The sequence below is a fragment of the Mytilus edulis genome, chromosome 3 (genome assembly GCF_963676685.1).
Source record: "Mytilus edulis chromosome 3, xbMytEdul2.2, whole genome shotgun sequence".
In the NCBI taxonomy this organism is placed as follows: Eukaryota; Metazoa; Mollusca; class Bivalvia; order Mytilida; family Mytilidae; genus Mytilus; species Mytilus edulis.
The window spans coordinates 29,871,806-29,892,167 of NC_092346.1; the positions used below are offsets into that span (position 1 = coordinate 29,871,806).

At 31.7% G+C, this 20,362-nt stretch overlaps 2 protein-coding genes across 4 annotated transcripts; one reads left to right on the forward strand and one right to left on the reverse strand.

Moving 5' to 3' along the window:
- Positions 1-35: 35 nt before the first annotated feature.
- On the reverse strand, positions 36-11,403 carry LOC139516198 (probable inactive tRNA-specific adenosine deaminase-like protein 3). 2 transcript variants are annotated; one of them, XM_071306126.1, is made up of 9 exons: positions 11,350-11,403; positions 8,564-8,791; positions 8,296-8,350; positions 6,943-7,007; positions 5,274-5,478; positions 4,394-4,499; positions 3,774-3,930; positions 2,746-2,860; positions 36-520 (listed from the first exon to the last, which is right to left on the reverse strand). In XM_071306126.1, exons 2-9 carry the CDS (start codon positions 8,697-8,699, stop codon positions 340-342), a joined length of 1,020 nt encoding a protein of 339 aa, XP_071162227.1. In that variant the 5' UTR covers positions 8,700-8,791; positions 11,350-11,403; the 3' UTR covers positions 36-339. The 2 variants fall into 2 exon arrangements, with proteins under 2 accessions (XP_071162227.1, XP_071162228.1); XM_071306127.1 differs by having other exon boundaries at positions 11,290-11,401.
- Positions 9,407-19,057, forward strand: LOC139516191 (kelch-like protein 21). Of its 2 annotated transcripts, none has more exons than XM_071306113.1 (4): positions 9,407-9,486; positions 14,056-14,203; positions 15,082-15,166; positions 16,662-19,057. In XM_071306113.1, exons 1-4 carry the CDS (start codon positions 9,422-9,424, stop codon positions 18,395-18,397), a joined length of 2,034 nt encoding a protein of 677 aa, XP_071162214.1. In that variant the 5' UTR covers positions 9,407-9,421; the 3' UTR covers positions 18,398-19,057. The 2 variants fall into 2 exon arrangements, with proteins under 2 accessions (XP_071162214.1, XP_071162215.1); XM_071306114.1 differs by lacking the exon at positions 9,407-9,486 and adding an exon at positions 11,474-11,587.
- Positions 19,058-20,362: the final 1,305 nt, after the last annotated feature.

Below are 20,362 nucleotides of genomic sequence, written 5' to 3' on the forward strand. Positions count from 1 at the left end.
CAGATTCAGGCAAAACTTTTTCTGAGACTATAAGGCATGGTGACCATTTCATTTATTCAAATAAATCTTTGTTCTTTAAATGTCTATTCATAAATAAAATTGTTCTTTACACAGCTGCTAAAACAGGAAACAATTTAATGTTTTTGTGGTTATCCTGAAAATATATTAACAAGCACATCCAAGTACTCTAAAACAACCATGATGTGAAATAATTATCACCCAATGTCAGATGATAAATTCTCACACCTGTGCTTGTGGACATCACTGAATTCCTACTTAGCAGATGACTTGTCGGAATTCCAACATTTAACAATATACTGGTGTAAATATATAAGTAGGTCAAGTTTTGTCACTCATCAGTTTGTGGCAGTGGTCCTGGAGGACACCACAGAATACGTCATAATGATGATTGATACCAGGCTGTACATGAAGTTTATATTTAGATCCTAAAGCACCCTCTGGATGTGGGCTTCCATAGAAAACCCTTGATATTCTGGAATGTACTAAAGCCATTGCACACCTAAAATAAAAATGATTTTGTCAACTATTTTTTAGGCCACACCAATTTAATTTCTTGTTCTACGGATTTTTGGACTCCAAAATTTGGGGTGAGCGAGCGATTTGAACATTTTAATAAAAAAATATTTAATTTGCAAATTTTTGAGGCGAAGCTTGAAAAGTAAAGGCGAGCAATTATAATTTTTTTTTGTAAACATAAAATAGTAGGTTTTGACAATATTAAAGCTTGATTTCTCACTTGTACTTTGACATTTCTTTAATTTCTGAAGTATTTTTTCCCTGTTCACCAAGAAATAATTAAATCTGGTCTATGTATGTGTGACTGACAATGAGACAATTCTCCATCCAAGTCATAATCAGTTTGGGGACAACCCCTTAATGTTATAAATATCCCTTTTACATGTTTTATGAGGGATCAATATAAGTTATAATATATTTGTTTGTACAAAAGGGCTCATATTTTCTCAAAGAACTATATTTCTATCTGGTATTAAATGGTCAAAACATGTCCAAGAATTTTGTAATATTCCTGGACTTGAACCATGTTAACACATTTACTTTAACAGTTTAATATTATTCAAAATAAGTGGACCCCTCTTTTAGAAAAAGTTGTTTAAAATATGATGTAACTCTCCTCTTTTTGAGTACAAAATTCTATGTTTTCCAAGGTTTTGTATAGAAGAACTATACAAATCCTTGGTATTTCTTTTTTCTTTTCTACATCAGTAAAATGACCCCTTGTCTGGGGAGGGTTGTTCTCAACCTGATAATAACAAACACAGGTCAAAGTACGGCCTTTTACACAGGGCTTTGATACAGATCAAACAGCAGGCTATAAAGGACCCCAAAATTATTAGCGTACACAATTCGAACAGGAAAACCAACGATCTAATTTATATATCATGTATATCCAAACGGGAAAATACCAATGAACAACATCAACAAACGATAACTGCTGAACGACAGGCCCCTCAATCAATCAGGACAGGTGCATAAACATGCAGCGGCTATGGATATTTTTGTTTCGCCAGCATACAATATAATTGCAGTTGAGGGCAAATCCTTCAGAAGTTCTTTGTACTTTATTCTAACAACGAACATTTTTTGATTGGGAATATAAGTAAGGGGGAAAGTAACCAATTTTTTGTTCTTTACAGGTATTCCCGCTGATATAAATTTATATCGGAGCACTCCCGCTTTAGATAAATAGGTTTCATGCTGAAACAAATATTCTCACAGATATTTACAAAGTGTGGTGGGGTGCTTTTATGTTTAAAATCGTTATATACAGATTAGACTGTGATTTTAAAAACAAATGTTGATATCTTTTTATAATATTTATAAAAAAACGGTGCGGGAAATGGACATGATTACATTTCCGGATGCGGGAAGCGGGAATATAAAAAAAATAAAAAAATTCTGTTTTGAAAAAAATAGGTGCGGGCGGGTCCGTCGAACAAGGAATCTAATTGGTGTGGCCTTATTGTATTTTGATTTGGACTGTTATTGTTCAATACTGACTTTGCTGTGTTTAATACTACATTTCTTAATTAGTCATCTGAAGGAATGCCCAGAACAATGCATTTAGATTTGAACTATAATTGTACAATACTTGGTTTGCTCTGTTCTTAATTTGACATCCTAAGAAACGCTCAGAGCCAAACAATTGAGTAGCTGAGTTATACCATTTAGGAATAATAAGGATCAACTTAAAAGCAGTTTCAGACTTATTTTTTTTTGTGTTAATCATAAAATTGAGTGATTAGTTGTCAAAATGTTTTTATTTTGGTTTCATAGATTTAAGGTTTAATTCTGCTTTCATGGAAGCATACGTTTGTGGCGTTGACCAATTCTGATTAAAATTGTATATTAAATTTGTATTTCATTTAATAGCATGGTTGTAAACTGAATTTCCCGATTACCCAAGGGCTGAGACCAATGAACATTCCACAGTAAGAAACCACCAAAATTACTAAGGAACATTAGATACCAGCAGTATTGACCCAATGGATGTAAAGCAATACCAAATTGGGCCTTTCAATGATTTTATTTATTAACTTTTATCAAGTCTTAATAAATAAACACAAATTTTGCCTTTATAAATTCAGTTTTAATTGGTGTTCTTTGTCATATAAACATGCATAAAAAATATCCATAGATTAAACATTTTTAAACAACTGGTACCTATATCATGTTCAGGCAACAAATCTATACTGTAACACTTACATAATGCATGGTTCAGCAGTTACATACAAATCATAACCAGTACACAAATAGGGGCCTGTTTTGTCTCCCTTCTCTATACGACAGGAATGTTTTTGCAAATTGTTGGAACTTTTATCTGCAAAGAAAACCAAATATCAGACTAAAAATCAAACAAAATTAGCTGTCAGAAGCCTAACTAGCTATTAGAAGCCTTCATGAAAGGGATGTGTAGACTTGATCATCAACTCCAATGGATGGTCAACTAACAAGCAGTGTGTCTTGTTTTCCAGGAAAATTAGAATACTATCCCATATTCCCATTATGTTTTTAATTTGCAATTCATAGTTATGAGCATGCTTGAATATAACAACGAAAGGATTTATTATATTCATGTATCATGGATTTATTGCTCAATCATAACAACAAAAATTATTTTTAATTTGATCAACCAGTTGAACAATTATCTCCCCTTTATTTTAACACTTGGTTTTTGCATGGACAATTCCTAAGGAACTGCACATTTGTGTCATTAAAATAATTTCAATTTTACTGTATTATTTCCTAAATCCTTATTACCATAACACATTGTTGCAATCATTCATATATAATCAGTGAAATGATTATCTCCCCTTTATTTAACATAAAGGATCAATTCCTTGGGATCTACACGTTTGTGTCATTAAAATAATTTCAATTTTACTATATTTCAAAAATCATTTTTATAAGTAAGTATGTCTATCCCTATTTATACATAATCAGTGCAATCTTTTCCAGCACAGGAATTCAGGGGGAAAAAAAACCAAAATGATTATCTCCCCTTTATTTCAACCCTGGATAGTATGGACGATTACTTAGGAATTGCACATTTTTGTCATTAAAATCATTTCAATTTTAATATATTATCAAATAAATCATTATCACCATAATTAAGTGTTGCAATCTTTATTCATACATAATCAGTGCAATCTTTTCCACCACAGGAATTCTGGGAAAAAATGTTAAGTAATTTGGTAAAACTCTTGAGAAATTCTGTTACTTTTAAAACATACCTGATAATTGCCACATTCCACCACCTTGTACTGTGGCCACCTGATCTATTGCAACCATAACAGCATGCTGAAGAGGGTGTTTTCCTTGTCGTAGGTCACATGACTTTGCTATTATTGTGTCAGACTTGGGATCTACTATCACAGCTCCTATATGTAACTTAAAAAAATAGTATACATGGCTTAAATCCTCATAAATTTGAAATGGAAAGCAGTTAGGAATAGTCCATTAAAATGTATGCGGGAGGGTAGGAAGGGACTTTAAAATATCCCTACAACCAAGAACTATTTTTTAGATAATTTTACATTTAATGGTAATAAGTGCATACAGAAAAAAGATCCATGAACCACATTCAATAATTAAACTTCCCTTCCTACCCTCTCTCATATGTTTAAATGGAATATCCCTAATAATAATATGAAAAATGTTTAATTAACTAAAAGAAAAAAGAACATGGTTAATCAAAAACTCAAACTGATGTACTAATTATTCAAAGGACAAAAATGTCATTGTGATAAATTATTGACGATGCTTTAAAGGTAAATCTGGAGTGACGTTAAAATTTTTGATTTATTTTTGTTTCCTCTCTAGAATCTGCATTGATATTGGTATAACAGTAAACCTTGTAAACTGAAGACTTGGCAACAGAAATAGCTTCTTCCATATTCTTGTGTATAAGATTCACTTCTTCAGTACTGAAAAAACTTCTGTTCAAAAGTCTGGTTATCCTGTAAAAAAAAAATTAATCTATTTAAAATGAATATTCTATTATGGTTCTTAATGATTGACAGATTCTTCATGGAAATATCATTTTAATTACAAATTAAAATTTTTGATTAAGCTCAAAATCAAGGAAAATATGAATTTCACAATATCATCATGATCATGGAAAGGTTAGTATTAATTCTTGTACATGTGTTTTGTCCTTTTTCATCTGTTTTTTTTCTCTTTCAATCATGGATTGTTATTTTGATTTATGATTTTTGAACTTTTCTAGCAAAGAGTGTTTGTGTAAATGAAAAGCTTGGTTTTTTTATTTGTGGGGAAAATTGTTGGTTTATGGATTAAATGTTAAAAGACTTCAATCATTTAATTGGTATCAAAATTCAGTTTTGACAAAAATTTAAAAACTGACAAATCCAAGGCCTTTTAAGGAAGTTTCTTAGGTGACGTCAACTGTAAAAACAATTCCATTATAATATTCTTATTTATTAACCAACTAAGTACATTATTGCCAACAATGACTGTTTATTATAAACCCTAAATGGGCTTAATACAGACAAACTGGGCATCAATACAGGGCCATTACAGAATAACAGGGCCATTACAGAAAAACAAGGCCATTACAGAAAAACAGGGCCATCAGTTACAGAAAAAACAGGGCCATTACAGAAAAACAGTGTTAATATCAAATATAATAAATGTAATATGGCCGTCGATTTCCAAAACGGATCGCCTCATTTAAAAAGTCACCATAATTTTATTCAATAGAAATATTATACCTTTTATCTTCATGGAAACTACATGGCCAATATTGTACTGCATTGTTATACTGTTGTCTGGTCAAGGGAGGTAATTTAGGTACTTTTACCAAATATGGTTTACTAACATGACAATAGACTGGATTCTTTTCACACAAATCAGACCAGGTATTATTCAAGAAATCTTCTTCATAATTCTCAGCAACAATTATCTGCAATTCATTGGCTGAAATATATTTAAACAACATAATCAACAGTTTTTCGCAAATTCCATAACCAATCTGTTCAAAATTGTTTTGAATATTTAGCATTTGTCTTTTCAGTTTCAAAGTAAATTCAACAAATTTCACATACAGGACTGAATATTTCATAAGATTATATGAGCAAGATGTTTTTTCTAAATTTTATTTTTAGGCAATTAAGAAATAAATTATATGAAACCAATATGGGGCCTTGGAGGCCGAATGGTCGCAGTAGTTACTACTGTAATCACTAGCCAGTCACCATTGAGGTTGTGGGTTCCAATCCCGATCGTGAGAGTGCACTTGACTCAAATCTCAATTAACTAGGATTGTCAGTTTTCTTATCAAAGGTCAGAGGCTTTCTCCAGGCACTCTGGCTTCAACCAGCAATAAAACTGGTCACCACAAAATAGCCTAAAGGTTTAAAAGTGGTGTTAAACACCAAAATATCAATCAATCAATATGAAACAAATAAACAATATTTCAGGGCCTTTAATGCTGACTATGCAGTATGTACAGGCCTTTGCTTATTGCTGAGGACTGTACAGTGACCTATAGCTGTTAATTTCTGAGTTATTTGGTCTTTTGTGGAGAGATGTCTCATTGACAATCATCTTCTTTTTTAAATATATATAATTTAATTTTGGATGTAACGCGTCTTCTGATTGGCTGACGTTATTTTGTTATGAGCCCATAGACATAATTTAGTCATGTGACCCTGACGTCATCAACCGTTTTTTCATGGTTTTCTACGGTTTAAAATGGAATTTAGAATTAAATTATAAGAAATGACTGTAATATTTTTTCTGTCTATTCGAAATAACATAAAAAATGTGGTGCACACTGTAAATAACCCGCTACGCGCGTTATTCAGTGTGCACCAAATTTTTTATGTTATTTCTTCATAGAAAGAAAAAATATTACAGTCATTCCTTAAATATACTATTTCTTTTAGTTCTGGGAATTTTCTGTCTCGTTAATATCCAATTTCTGTGTTTTTCCATCAATGAATAAATAAATATATTTATTACATTGGTTGCAACGAATTACATTGATTTCCCAGTCAAATAAAAACTGATAATTTCACATGTGAAATAAACGTGGTTATTTCACTCTCTGACGTCATACAACAATAGGCGTTGTCAAGACGTCGATAATGTCAGATCAAAACATGCGTAGGAAAAACAAATAGTTCCTTACATTTTCTACATTAATTTCATAAAAAAAAGAGCCATTTGCCAATGTAATAAGAAGAATAACTAATCAAAGAATTCAAATATCGAAAAATATTCAACTCGTGACCGAACAACACTGATAATTAACTCATGCACTACGCGCATTCGTGAATTAATGTGTTGTTCGGTAACTCGTTGAATATTTTTCTCTATTTGAATTCTTCGGTTAGTTATTCTATATATAACAATATTATCAATAAAACAATAGGGTACCTTGATTTGATCTGACTCTTTTCAGGTGAGATAACTTGTCCAAAGGTAAATGTTTACAAATGTTTCTGAAAATAAAATAAATACATATTTTTTTTAAAGAATACATAATTGTACCACCACTAAAAAAATCTACAAATAGAAAAACAGAAAGATAAAACTAACCAAGAATGTGTCCATAGTAGGTAAATGGATACGTCCCCATTTGTACTTCCATTTTCTTTGTTCAGTGAAGCGAGAAACTTGGATCAAAACTCAAATTTTGCATTAAAATTAAAAAGATCATATAGAGAAAATGTGTACTAATTTTCAAGTTGATTGGATTTAAACTTCATCATAAAACTTCCTTGACCAAAAACTTTAACCAAAAACTTAAACCTTTAGAGATACAGACAGAAGAACGAGCAATCAACGGACAAACAGACAAACAAATAGAAGCACAGACCAAAAAACATAACGCCCCCCAAAATGGGTTATTACAAATGGCTAAATGATAGTAATTTTCTAAAATATAGGAAACTATATGTGCTATTTCATCACTGAAAGAAAACACATTATAAACACTAACATACAACATATAGATATCCTGACATTGTTTAAGCAAAAAATGTGGTGGAGTTTTATTTTCATCAAAATAAAATCTAAATCCCATAATTAAAAGCATTTATTTTCAAAACTTCCCAGAATTTTGTTACTTTTTGATACATTGACATCAGCTGATTGACATGGTCTGTCCTACCTTCCACACCAAAAAAAGTAAAGTGTTTTTGAGATGCAAGTACATGATGGGTGCCACATGTGGAGCAGTATCTGCTTACCCTTCGCATAAGCATAGATCACCCCCAGACTTATTTTGGGTAAATGTTGCTTAGTCTTTAGTTTTCTATGTTGTGTTTAGTGTACTTTAGTTTGTCTGTTGGTTCTTTTCTTTTTTAGCTATGGCGTTATCAGTTTATTTTCAACTTCTGAGTTTTAATGTCTCTCTGGTATCTATCTCCTATCTTTTTGTATATTTAAAATTATTAAGTAACATTTCTTATAAGGAGGTGGTCTGTTAACTATTTCTCCCATGAAGATATATTTCTAGTAACACTTTCTGAGCTGTTAAATGAAACAGTGATATGAAAAATATTTCAATTTAATTGGCTTATCCATCATCATGAAATGATATTGTGACATTTTCATTGGCTATTTGTTAGGTCATTAATAAATTTCAAAGGTCAAATGATGTACATTTTCTCCATGGCAACAGATATATGTGATGTCTTCCATCATTCAATAAAACTGACACTTTTCACCTGAAATCATATCTTTAATCCTAATGTTCTACTTAATTTTTGGTTAAGTGCAACTTACTTCACTATTTCTGAGGTCTTCTTTTTGTCTTTTATTGTACACACAAATATGTCAACTGCAAAATTAATAAAGTTTCTTGGTGTCATATACAACTGTTTTTACATATATATATTTGTGTTGCACTTTTAAATCAGATGTTGTTTTTCTTTAAATAAAAAGTTATTTTTCCTAGAATATATATATACAAAAGAAAATCAAATCAAAATTATAAATTCTTTCCAAGGATGTTATCCATGAAAGAACAAAATGAGAATTTATTCATACTGACCTAACTCAAGTGAACGATAATAAACATCATCTAAAACTGCTTCAGGTTGTTTCATTAAAGTTGGTTCTCCAGTGAACTGTTTCTTTGAGCAGCTGGAACTTATATCATAATCATAGCAATTGCTCACTTCTTCCATGTTCTTGATCCAAAGTTCATCCCGTTAAGCCTTGACCTTTCATCTTAATCTACATCAGGATAGCGCACCTACTTTTGGTACTGAGTGCAGATCTAATAAAGAAAAGGTATAAGTATTACAGATTCTATTGAATAATAAAACATATTTCAATTTTGGTTAAATAATTCCCTTTGTCAAAAATATTAAGTTCTGTGCTTCTCCTTAAAACTTGAAAAGGTAATTACCTATTTGCATGACCTTGACTTTGAAGCCTATGACCTCAAAATCAGTATTACAGATTATATTTAATGATGAGAGATATTTGAAATTTGGTTAAATAATTCCCCTTGATTAATATGTTGAGTTCTGCACTTCTAAACAATTTTAAAAGATAATTACTTATTTTTATGACCTTGACTTTGAAGCTTATGACCTCAATTTTGTTTTGTTTTGTCAATTAGAGAACCAGACAATTTAAGACTACTGGTAACTCACACCTTACTTGTTTCTTTATTGTTATTAACAAAAGAATATACATGATAACAATTAGTGATTACATAATCAATGGATTAACATGATTACCAACTTAAGGATTATCACAGTTTTACCTGTTACTAGCTTTTATACATGTAATATCACTTAAAAAAACTAAATTCTGCACTTCCTACTTTAGATATGTTTCATTTATATTTCTTTGGTGTATAGAACAATATTTTTTTAGGGCAAGACCTTCAAATTCAGAAATGCTGGTTCATGGACTGGGGCACTGGGGTCCTGGAGACCCTTATAGTCATCTACAATATCATGAGTATGTATATATCTATAAATATATAAAAGTTGGTCTTCACCTATCAGACAGTTCTTCAAGAATTTATTATATATAATTCTAGCAATTCATTAATTTTAGATATTCATTGTGATGTGGAGAAAATTTTTAAAAGGTTCTTTTTATATTTATAGATTTTTTTTTGTATATACATACATTATGTAATTATGTCAGGAATGTTATTTTTAAATAATCAATGTGTCCTGAAACTATTACACTAATATATTAGTCTTACTAGGTGGAAAACTAAATATTCTTCTGAACTAGTTTTGAAACCAAGCATTTATTTCTCATCAGATTTTTGAAATGCATTTTGTGTGTTGGTCACTGATGATATCTGCGGACAGGTCCCAGGCCAAACCATAAATACTGGATATGGGGTTATTTCTCTTGACTCATAATTTTTTAGGGCCTAGTATATATATTCTATAATCTTTTAACCCTCTATTAAGACCCTTTGCCTTCATGGCCATTTAAAGTGCTCTTTTACTATCACTGGTTTTTTCACAAAAGATGAGATGCAATAATTGGAAAATAATCCGGTTATGGAGAACACACACAATTGATTATGATAATATTACATTGTACATGTACTTTTTTTGAATTTTTCAAAATTTAACAAATGTACATCTATACTGAATTAAATTCATGAATATTATGGATTTTTACCCCAACCCATGCATTAGGGTTGTAAATCCTAAAATGTACTTTCTCTGTTAGATGATAAAAATAATCTACTGATTTTGACGAAATAAATGGTAAAGATAATTATTTGAGACCACTGACCAGCTGATGAATCAGGATAAAGATATTTTAACTAATCCAGGTAAAATTTTAAACCAATTTGACATTAAAGGTAGCCGAAAATTACTGTTTGACGACTGACAGTTAAGAGCATTCCTTCCCTCTTACATGAACCTTTACTCTGCTGGCTAATGGTAAAAATTTAAAGTAAATTATATACAAAATATTTCGTGGGGCGCAGCTAGATTTGACAACAGAAGCCCAACCCTTAACTTTTTTTAATTTCAAGTTGCATATGACTTTAACCAAAAATATATTTCCATTTATTATTAAAAAATAGAAGGTAATTTAATCTTAAAAGTCATAATCATTATATTATATACTTATTCTGTATTCTGTATTCTGTAGGTGTCGCTGTTGACACTGGATTGTCTCCCTTGTAATTATTTAAATCTCTCGTGTATTTATATTTCACTCTGGTAAACAACTCACTTGTACTTTAAAATACATACTATTAGGTGGCAACTGTGCTTAACATATTTTTCCAAAAATTAAAAAATATATCTACATTTATTAATTAACATGAAAATTTAACGGAAAAGAAAGAAAAAAAAAAAAAATAAAGAAAAAAAAAATCAAAAAAAATCTAACATTACATTAATCAAACCGGCGCGACTCGCAAATAAAGTCACCCAACAATCGCATTAGTGTTTCATTAGAGACGGAGACATTGTCGTTTTTTTCTATTGACAATAAAAGTTCCAAATCAATATGTAACGATCCTGTGTTGAAGTATATCTCATGTATAAGTTTCTGTCTTGCCTCTTCATAATTTTCACAAAATAGTAAATAATGTTCCACAGTTTCTAATTGACCGCATTCACACTTTGGGTCTATATTTTGATTGATTTTGTTTTGATAATTTTTTAATATATACTTAGCATTAGCCAATATATGGCATAGGGTTTCTTTTTTAAAGAATGGAATATATCTGTCAACTCATGAAATGAAAAAGAATGTCCTTTGAAAGGTTTAACTAACTCTCTAACAGTGAGTATTCCTATACGATTTATAGCTTAGCCTTATGTAAGTTATGGAGACCTGATCAATATGAACTGCTTTAGTCTGTATATTGTAATTCTTAAACGGAAATGATTTCGGTTAGGGTTTGTCTTTTAGAAATTTGGGAGGAAAAAATATTAAACAACGTTCTATTGGCTGAAATTTTAGATTTAACCAATCAAATATTCTGTATTATGCCAATGTAATTGAGATGTGAGACGGGAGAGCTCGATGAGCTGAAGAATAATTTCGCAAATCACACTGTGATTAAACCACTGTAATTATCAAATTATTTATTTATTTGTACTGCCCTTAATTGCGTAAAGTATAGACTCGGAATGAAGCACTTCAATTGTTGATCAAGCCCTGTCAATGGCCTTGGACAGATCTCTTCTAAAGTTCTATTTCTGATCTCGAAATATTGAACAAACACAGACACTCTTCACTTAATGACTTATGTCACTAGTCATGCTAGTGAAGATGTTAACGAATACATACCTATATACCTTTACCAAGGATTTTTATGGTCTACAAATTATTGCCTTCACCTACTGACCTACATGTAGCCCACAAAATCATAATGTCTAGTCACAGGCACTAGACGTTCTGTCAATAGCAAGTCAAGCTAATTTGCAATTCAATTTTTTTTTTGCTTAGTTGCAGGAAGGTGTCAAAGCGAAAAAATAAAGTAGCAAGACAACATCAATGTGGGATAAAAACAGTCACAATAATAAAAAAAAAAAAAAACACGGCATGATATCGCTATTTGTCCGCCATTACTGGATATCACACAGGTTCCCGTATAATTTTGACGTCATAAAACAAAATATCTGAAGCCACAATGGAAAAGTGATTGTTGTTGACCTCAAAAGTTCAAGAGGCCGGGTCTGCCGGGATTAGCGATAAGGTGTATTATCTGGACTACTGTGACAAATGTAGGAAAATGTTTAGCAAAAATAAAAAATGAGCCTCTGTGGTTTTCCCTGAGGCTATTTTCATATTTTCAACGGCCCTGCTACATTTCCCATTGTGTGAAAAAAAATATTAGCTGTGCATATTAATTATTGAAGTTCATAATAACTTGACATAATGCTGGCGAAAGTGTAAAGCAAAATAATGTCCTATGAAATATTGTCCAACAAGACAATATATCATGACTATGTACTATGAAATTCTGTCCTCATCTATAAAATTATGTCTTGAGACGGACAAATTTTCATAGTGGAATTTGGTCTTGTTTGATTACAATAATTCACAGATGAATAGTATGAAATTTTGTCCTGCTAAAGGGAAGTAATCATTTGTTTATATTAAGACAATATTTCATAGACTGATTGTTATGAAATTTTGTCTTATGAAGGGGAGGTTATCATCATATATCATGATGGTTAAAAATATCATTAAAGTGTTTTCTTCAATTGACAATAACAAAAAAGAAAATAATAATAAATAGATACAGGTATAAACATGATAAATAGAAAACTAGTTTTGTAATCATGGATGGCAAGGAGTATAAAATACTTTTTGAGTTTCTCAGTCTAAAAGTTTCACTGGAAGGAATTTCAGAAAATCAGAAGAGAGTAATTAGAAGAAAGTCTAATTACTTTTGTATACAGAACAATGAAATTTATTTCAAAAGTGTTGATAAGAAATCAAATGAAGTTATGAAAAGACTTGTGATTCATAAAGACAAATTATAAAGAGTGATGTATCTATATAAATATATATATTAATAACCAAATTACAAAATATTTTGTTATTATTATTCAAAAATCTGCATGCTGCATGTTTGTGTAATATAACTTGTATTAATTTGAACAAGAATTTTTATTATGGACAGTATTCTATAGGGAAAATTAATATTATGCTGTTGACAAAATTTAATATAAAATATTGTTAGCAGACACGTTTTCATAATGATATATTGTCATCAGAGACATGTATGTGTATATATGTCTCTGTTGTCATTGACAGTATTTTATAGTGAAATATTGTCTTTAAGGCGGTGACAAAATTTCATGGACAAGCACAATATTTCATAATGAAATAGTGTCCTTGACAATATTTCATTATGAAATGGTGTCTTAAGACAATATTTCATGGAGGATAATATTTTATGTTACAAAAGCATGTGATGTGTTCTGAAACGTGACTAACTGGTAATTGTTAATACAATGAAATCGGCTGTTATTGTTTGAATGATAAAATTAGACAGAAGTCAAATCCATTCTGATGCACATCTCCTACATAACTTTCGAAAATCATTCCATTTGAATAATTTCAGTATGAAACTGCGCCAACTCAACACTGGAGATACATTGACATATGACATTGAGATTTAGGTTGATATTAAATATAAAAAAAAATCCCCTGATATTTCAAATATTTCAAAGCAAATATTGTGCTCCATCAGAAACAGTTGAAAAAACAATTAAAATCACAAATTTTGTCATGCTAATCAAAGATATCAATATTTTTTTCAGATTAGCCCATACGTTATGCTATTTTTGTGTTTTTATCAGACACTGTTTATTGATTATGTAAAAGAAAAGTATTACATCACTGATGCAAAGTTGAAATGAGTTATGGAAATTTATGCAATGGACTTTTGCATTGTAATTTTAGTGAAATTTCAGTTACTTGTTATTTGGAAGTGTAATTTGATAGTTTGTAGACCTACAGGAATTGGTTCTGAGTGCTGAATCTTATTATGTGATAGATTAAATTCATTTTTTCTGTTAACAGGTCTACAGCCAGCAAAATGGATTTTCAAGCATACCCCAGAAATATGGGGAATAAAAGTTCCCATGCATTGAAGTTGCAACAACATTTATATGATCAGATGTCATCTCAAACTGAATTCTGTGATGTCACCCTGATGGTTGGAGATATTGTAAGTACATGTAATATATTTAAAAGTTGAAACAAAGTCATCCAAGTAAGGGAGCTACCATTTGATTTTTACGGGGGGCTAAGATGAAATTTGAAAAAAATAGGCAGGACAGGAGTTTTGAGTTAAAAAAAAAGGCAGGATGAGACACTTGCAAAAAAAAAGTCAGGACGACAATTTAGGTAAAATAAAGTCGGGATAAACTAAAGAAAAAAAGGCAGGACCGAACAGAGTGAAAAATAAAAAGGCAGGACAGAGATTACAGCTTAAATAAAAATGTAGGACAAAATTTTTCATCCTAGCCCCCCCCATAAAAATCAAATGGTAGCTCCCTAATAATGTTATTACCCTGAAGTAAGTTCTGGTCCACGAATGTGGACGTGGGTTGAATCCAAAATCTGACACCATGTATCTTTATTCCTACGATATGAGGGCAATAAGAATTAAACACTAGTTTAGAGGGGGGATAGGACCTTTATTGGGACACCGGGATTGGGTGTTTTCATGATTTTCGGGATTGACCTTTTCGTGATGTCAGGATTTATTTTTTTATAATTCAGGACCTCAGGATTTCATGTTTTTAATCCCGGGATTTCGAGATCAAGACCCCTCCTACCCTCCCTCAGTTTAGGCACACAAGTATAATTGTAAACAGTGACATCATCTAAAGTGTACACATCATCAGTGCTTATCTATCGGGCGCATCATAAACATTTAAATATATATCGTTACAAAAGCCTTTCTTATTCATACCATAATTACTTGAACTAGCCATTTAAGTCTTTTATCAAATTAATTTTAAGAGAAAATGCTTGTGAATGTTTTCAAGTAGGTGATGTTTACATATTTGGATTTTTAATTATTAATGATTTTATTTTAAGGAAGTAAAGGCTCACTGGAATGTACTGGTATCATGTCCTTACTTTCAGTCCTTATATGATAGTGGGATGGATGAAAAAGTATCAGGTAAGGAAATTGTCTATATACAAACAGTTAAAACAGGAATAAGCAAAAACATAAATTCCTGTATGTTTAAAGAAATCGACTAACATCCTTTTAACTGCACAAAAAAAAATCAAATTTACAGTATTTTCAGCAGAGTTGTCACAAAATTGAACTCTGCTAACAAATTTGAAATTGTGTTGACAAACAAATTAAATAAATTCTCAACAAGTTAAACATGACTTCTTGTACATGCTTGAAATCTGTTGTTTGAAGATATAATTTAACACACTTTAGATGCACAAAACGAGCAAGGTTATGGTTTTAGCAGAGCTTTTACAAAGTTGAAATATGTTTATGATATGATGAATGTCTCTCTGGAATCTAAAAAAACCCTAATTTATAAGTTGTTATTTTCACAATTTCAATATGTAAACATGTAAATGGGAAGCTGACTTTTGTTGATTTATTATTCATGAATATATCTTGACATCTAAAACATGTTAATGTTTTATGACAATCTTCAACATTGTAAATTAGGACCTCAGGCCACAATTAAAAATATTTTGGTTCGCCCAAACCCTACCCAAAGGTTGAGACAGTGGGTAGGTACATGTAGGTAGGCATTTTCTTTTTTTTTTCTAAAAGAGAAATTGAAGTATCGATGTTTATTAGTCTTCATGCCTATCTGATTAAAAAAAACCTTCTTCAAATCAGGACAATAAAAGAATTTGAGTAGGCAGCTTTTTTCTGGGTAGGTAGGGTTTGGGCAAACAAACCTATTCTTTTTTATGGCCTCACAGAGTATTATAAAAGGCAATAGACAGAAGATAACATAGGGATTCTAAATTCATTTTTTGAATTGACTAAGGCCAAATAAAAATATATGTGTGGTTCCAGTTACCCTACCGTCCCTACTTTTTCGGCTTAAAAATAGCCTACCCTAAAGATTTTATTGTCATTTTTCATTAAGTACTGCTAAAGTCAGAATGTTGCTCCCATAGACTTAATGTAAAACAAAAACATAAAATATGAAAAAATCCCTACCTACCTACCCTAATTTTTTTTCAGATGTAACTGGAACCACACATACTTTTTTATTTGGACTAAGACAAAACCATGGAAAAAATAAAATAAATGAAATAAAAAACAACCTACAAAACACTACCTGGAAAATGAAAGCAACACAAAATCCACCAAAAACAGTAGTCATTGTAGGTGCTTCATGAGGGGTAGGCAGATCCTGCTCCACACATGGCATCTATCATGTCTATGGCATATTTCAGTCTGTCAACTCTTAAGGTTTTGTTTGAACCCAGCTCTTGCTAAGTTGTGTTTGAGCCAAATCTTAATTCACAAGGTTTGACAGAATCTTGGTCAAAGGTTGATGATTCTCTTATTTTCTTCACATATATATGCATATAAAGTGTCTACCATAATACAGCCATGAAGGATGCAGAAAGTGGTTTAAAATAGTTACACCAATTTGTTGGTAATCAATCTTGTTATTTCATTGTAGGTAAAGTGATACTGCATATAGGGAAATTAGCAGCTATTAGGTCAGCTATAGCTTTTCTTTATGTTGGAACTGTAGAAATTTCATATGAAAATGTGAGGGATTTACTAGAAGTGGCAGAATACTTCCAGATAAGTGACTTGAAACAAGCATGTCGTGATTACCTCTTCAGTGTGGAGGTCACTGTTGACAACTGTGTTCAAATATGTCTGCTGTGTAGTCAGTATGACCTTGACATTTACAACAAAACTTATGACTTTCTCAGGGGACATTTACCTGAGGTCATGAAGAAAGATGACATTTTAACACTTACCCATGATTCCATTCTGGCATTTATTATGGATCAGACCTTATCATACATTCCCCAGGAAGAATTCTTTAATTTTATAATCAGATGGGTAAAACATGATGAGGCAAATAGACTTCACTGTTTCAGTGAATTATTTTGTGCGTTAGATCTGATACAAATGTCTAAACAAGTGATAGAAACAATTCTGGAGAAAAACAATTTAGTAAGCAGACAAGAAGACTGTAAAGCTCACATTCTCCGAGCTAAATTGTCGAAAGACTTGACGTACCAAGAAACTGGACAGCGCGATGTTATACTCGTAGCAGGTGGTTGTAGTCACAGTGTGTATGTTAATAACTTTTTTCATCATTTTTCATCGATCATCAATTCCATAGCGGTCAGTAATATCTATGGATATGTGATTCAGGACCAAAGATGGACAGAAATAGCTCCCCTACCTCATCAGATGAGAAGGCCGTTGTTGACCTACGATAATTCAGGACATTTATACGTGTTCGATACAGAGCATACACATGATAGCACAATGTTTTACATTTACAAGTTCAGAATCAGTGACAAGAGTTGGACAAGTTTCAAAATTAATGTACCGGAGGCTTATCTGAATGCCTCACTTCAGAAAATTGTAGCATGTAACAACAAATTGTATGCTGTTATTTCGAGTCAGCAGGCTGCACTGTTAGAAGTGAAAGAGGATGGAAATGAAAGCGAAATAAAATGTCAGCTGTTCCACAGTAATCCTTCAACTCAGGTTAACGTTCATGTGACAAATAACTCGCACATATGTGTATTGGCATGGAAGCATGGCATTAAAGTCAAGAAAAGTCGTCATTATGCCAAATTTATTGTTTATGATGTGCGAAGTCAAAGAAGATTTGATCATTCTAAGGGTTCGATATTCGAAACCCATATGTTTTCCATTGGAAATGATATCACTGTTTGTAGAATGGGAAAGTTCCATGCTAGGAAGTTTAATTTAAATGACAGAAGATGGAAACCTATAGCTGATCAAGTCCTGCCATTCCCACCGGAAGACCCAGCAAGGACAGATTTCGCAAGCATTTCTGATGGAAACAATTTTTTCCTTTTTGGCGGGAAAGACCAATCCACAAAAAAACCTTTGGAAACTGCATACAAATATACATATAGAACAAAATCATGGACAAAATTAGAAGATATGCCACAAGCCTTAATGCAAAGTGCTATTTGTATTGCAAAGTTTCCAGTGACTGATGTTCGGTGCCATATTAAGTGTCCACATTGTTTGTACCATTCCCGACGTAGTCAGGCTTTGTACAATGTTGAGTATCCTCCTGATGAGGACGAGTGTACCGATTACTCAAATGACGATGACTACCTCTCGGACCATTGGGTTGATTACTATGATGACTATGAAGCTTTTGATGATCCTTTCGAACACTACTGGTACTGATTGTTGTCACTTTATGTCGAAAACATGAAAAAATAATTAAAATCTATTAAAACCTATTGCTAAAAGTGTAAATTATGTTTGTGTCCTAAAATGGCTCATCCTTCTGTTGTTATGTTTATGTTAAGTCTACAAAAATAGATTAGCTTGTTTTGCTTTTAGCTGTGCAAATTGTGACATTGAAAAATTTATTTATGGGGAACATTCAAGTTTTAAAAAAACTTACATTTACTTGTTTCGTAACTATCAGATGAAAAACTTGTAACCAATTAACATTATACATGAAGTGAATAGTTGATTTAACATGTTTAAAGTTTAAAAAAAAAAAAAGGTTGGACACAAGTGGGCAATAGAAAAGTATGAAAATGCTTCACAAGTACATGTATCATGTGTATACATTTGTACTACTTTTAATCTGGTGCTGTTTAAAGTATTCAGAAATGTACAGCTACCAGATACAGTTTTTTAGTTGAAAATTAGTATTTATACTAAATTATAGTTCAATTTTATATCAATATTTTGATGAAGGACATCTTTTGATATATTTATTTTTTTGTGCAGCTGTACAAATTTATAGACCAGTTATTGAGTTTATCATGTTTATGTACATTTGAATTGTAGTTAAACATATTTTTTAAGAAGAAGAAACATTCATTTACAAAATAAGTGTTTTGTTTAAATTATTTTGGATTTTTCTTCCGTACAAAACACAGTATCCACATTGCCATGAATGTTGTTCACTTTATAATCCCTTCTACTGGTTACTTTTCAAAGTGTAGAGAGGTGCTTGTTGGCAATTTTCTCTGTATTTTCAATAGATATTATGTAATAGGTTGTCATCAGGATTTATCACTGCATATCACAAAATATCACCATGTTTCAAACTATACTCTTAATTTCAAGTGTGAAGGTTAGCATTTTTGTAAAAAAAAAAATGAAAATTGATTAAATAAAAGGGACTTAAGTTAATTTATCAAATTCATATTCTCTGATTCGACTCAAATTTCATAAATACATTTTATAATGTAAAATTTGGCCTGGTCATGGTTAATTTGAGTAATGTATAACATTGTATTATAAAAGACAAATACAAAAAATGTATGGTGAAACCAAGGGGATAATAAAAAAAAGCAACACTAAGAGAAAAAGAAGTAATCAACAGTTGAGCAACTGAGCAAAAAAACAAAAGATTGAGCAACACACAGGGGCAGATTCAGCCATTTTAAAAGGGGGGGTTCCTAACCCAGAACAAATCGGGGGGGAGGGGGGGGGGTTGTTGTTGTTCCAACAACATGTCCCCATACAAATGCATTGATCGTCCAAAAAAAGGGGGGTTCCAACCCCCCGAACCTCCCCCTCTGGATCGTGCTTGACACAGTTTTCACCTCAAAACTAGTTTAACTGTGTTGGATAAGAGAGTCCACGGTTCCTGCCTCACTAGTGGTGTGAAAATGTTGCACTTGTATCTGATAAATCAAATTTGATTCTAATATAAAAAAAAAAGAAGTGGTATGATTGCCAATGAGACTTCTCTCCACAAAAGACCAAATGACACAGAAATTTACAGCTATAGGTCACCATACTTCCTTCAACAATGAGCAAGGCCCATACTGCATTGTTGGCTATAAAAGACCCCCAAAACCACAAATGTGAAACATTTGAAACGAAAACTTTTCGTTTCAGCCTTATTATTGTAAATAAGAAATAAATGAAAACAAATATGCAATACAGCAACAAATGGCAACCACTTAATTACTTTATAAGATAATGGATTTGGTGCTGTCTCTATTTAATCCTTGAACAAATTTACTTTATTTGTTGACTTTTTGTATTGGTGTTAACCTTTGAAATTGAAATACAGACAGTTTCAGGACTAGTCTGGACTATGCTAGACATGCTAGATAGAACAAGAATGTGTCCAAAGTACACGGATGCCCCACTCCCACTATCCTTTTCCATGTTCCTTGG

Excerpts from the sequence above, each read along its gene's own strand:
- LOC139516198 (XM_071306126.1), bottom strand. The coding sequence starts at position 8,699 with ATGGAAGAAGTGAGCAATTGCTATGATTATGATATAAGTTCCAGCTGC. Across the intron at positions 3,931-4,393 it reads CCAAGTCTTCAGTTTACAAG|TTACATATAGGAGCTGTGAT; the intron begins GTTTACTGTTAT and ends TATTTTTTTAAG. Across the intron at positions 2,861-3,773 it reads TGGAATGTGGCAATTATCAG|ATAAAAGTTCCAACAATTTG; the intron begins GTATGTTTTAAA and ends TTTTCTTTGCAG.
- LOC139516191 (XM_071306113.1), top strand. The coding sequence starts at position 9,422 with ATGCTGGTTCATGGACTGGGGCACTGGGGTCCTGGAGACCCTTATAGT. Across the intron at positions 14,204-15,081 it reads CCCTGATGGTTGGAGATATT|GAAGTAAAGGCTCACTGGAA; the intron begins GTAAGTACATGT and ends TTTTATTTTAAG. Across the intron at positions 15,167-16,661 it reads GATGGATGAAAAAGTATCAG|GTAAAGTGATACTGCATATA; the intron begins GTAAGGAAATTG and ends ATTTCATTGTAG.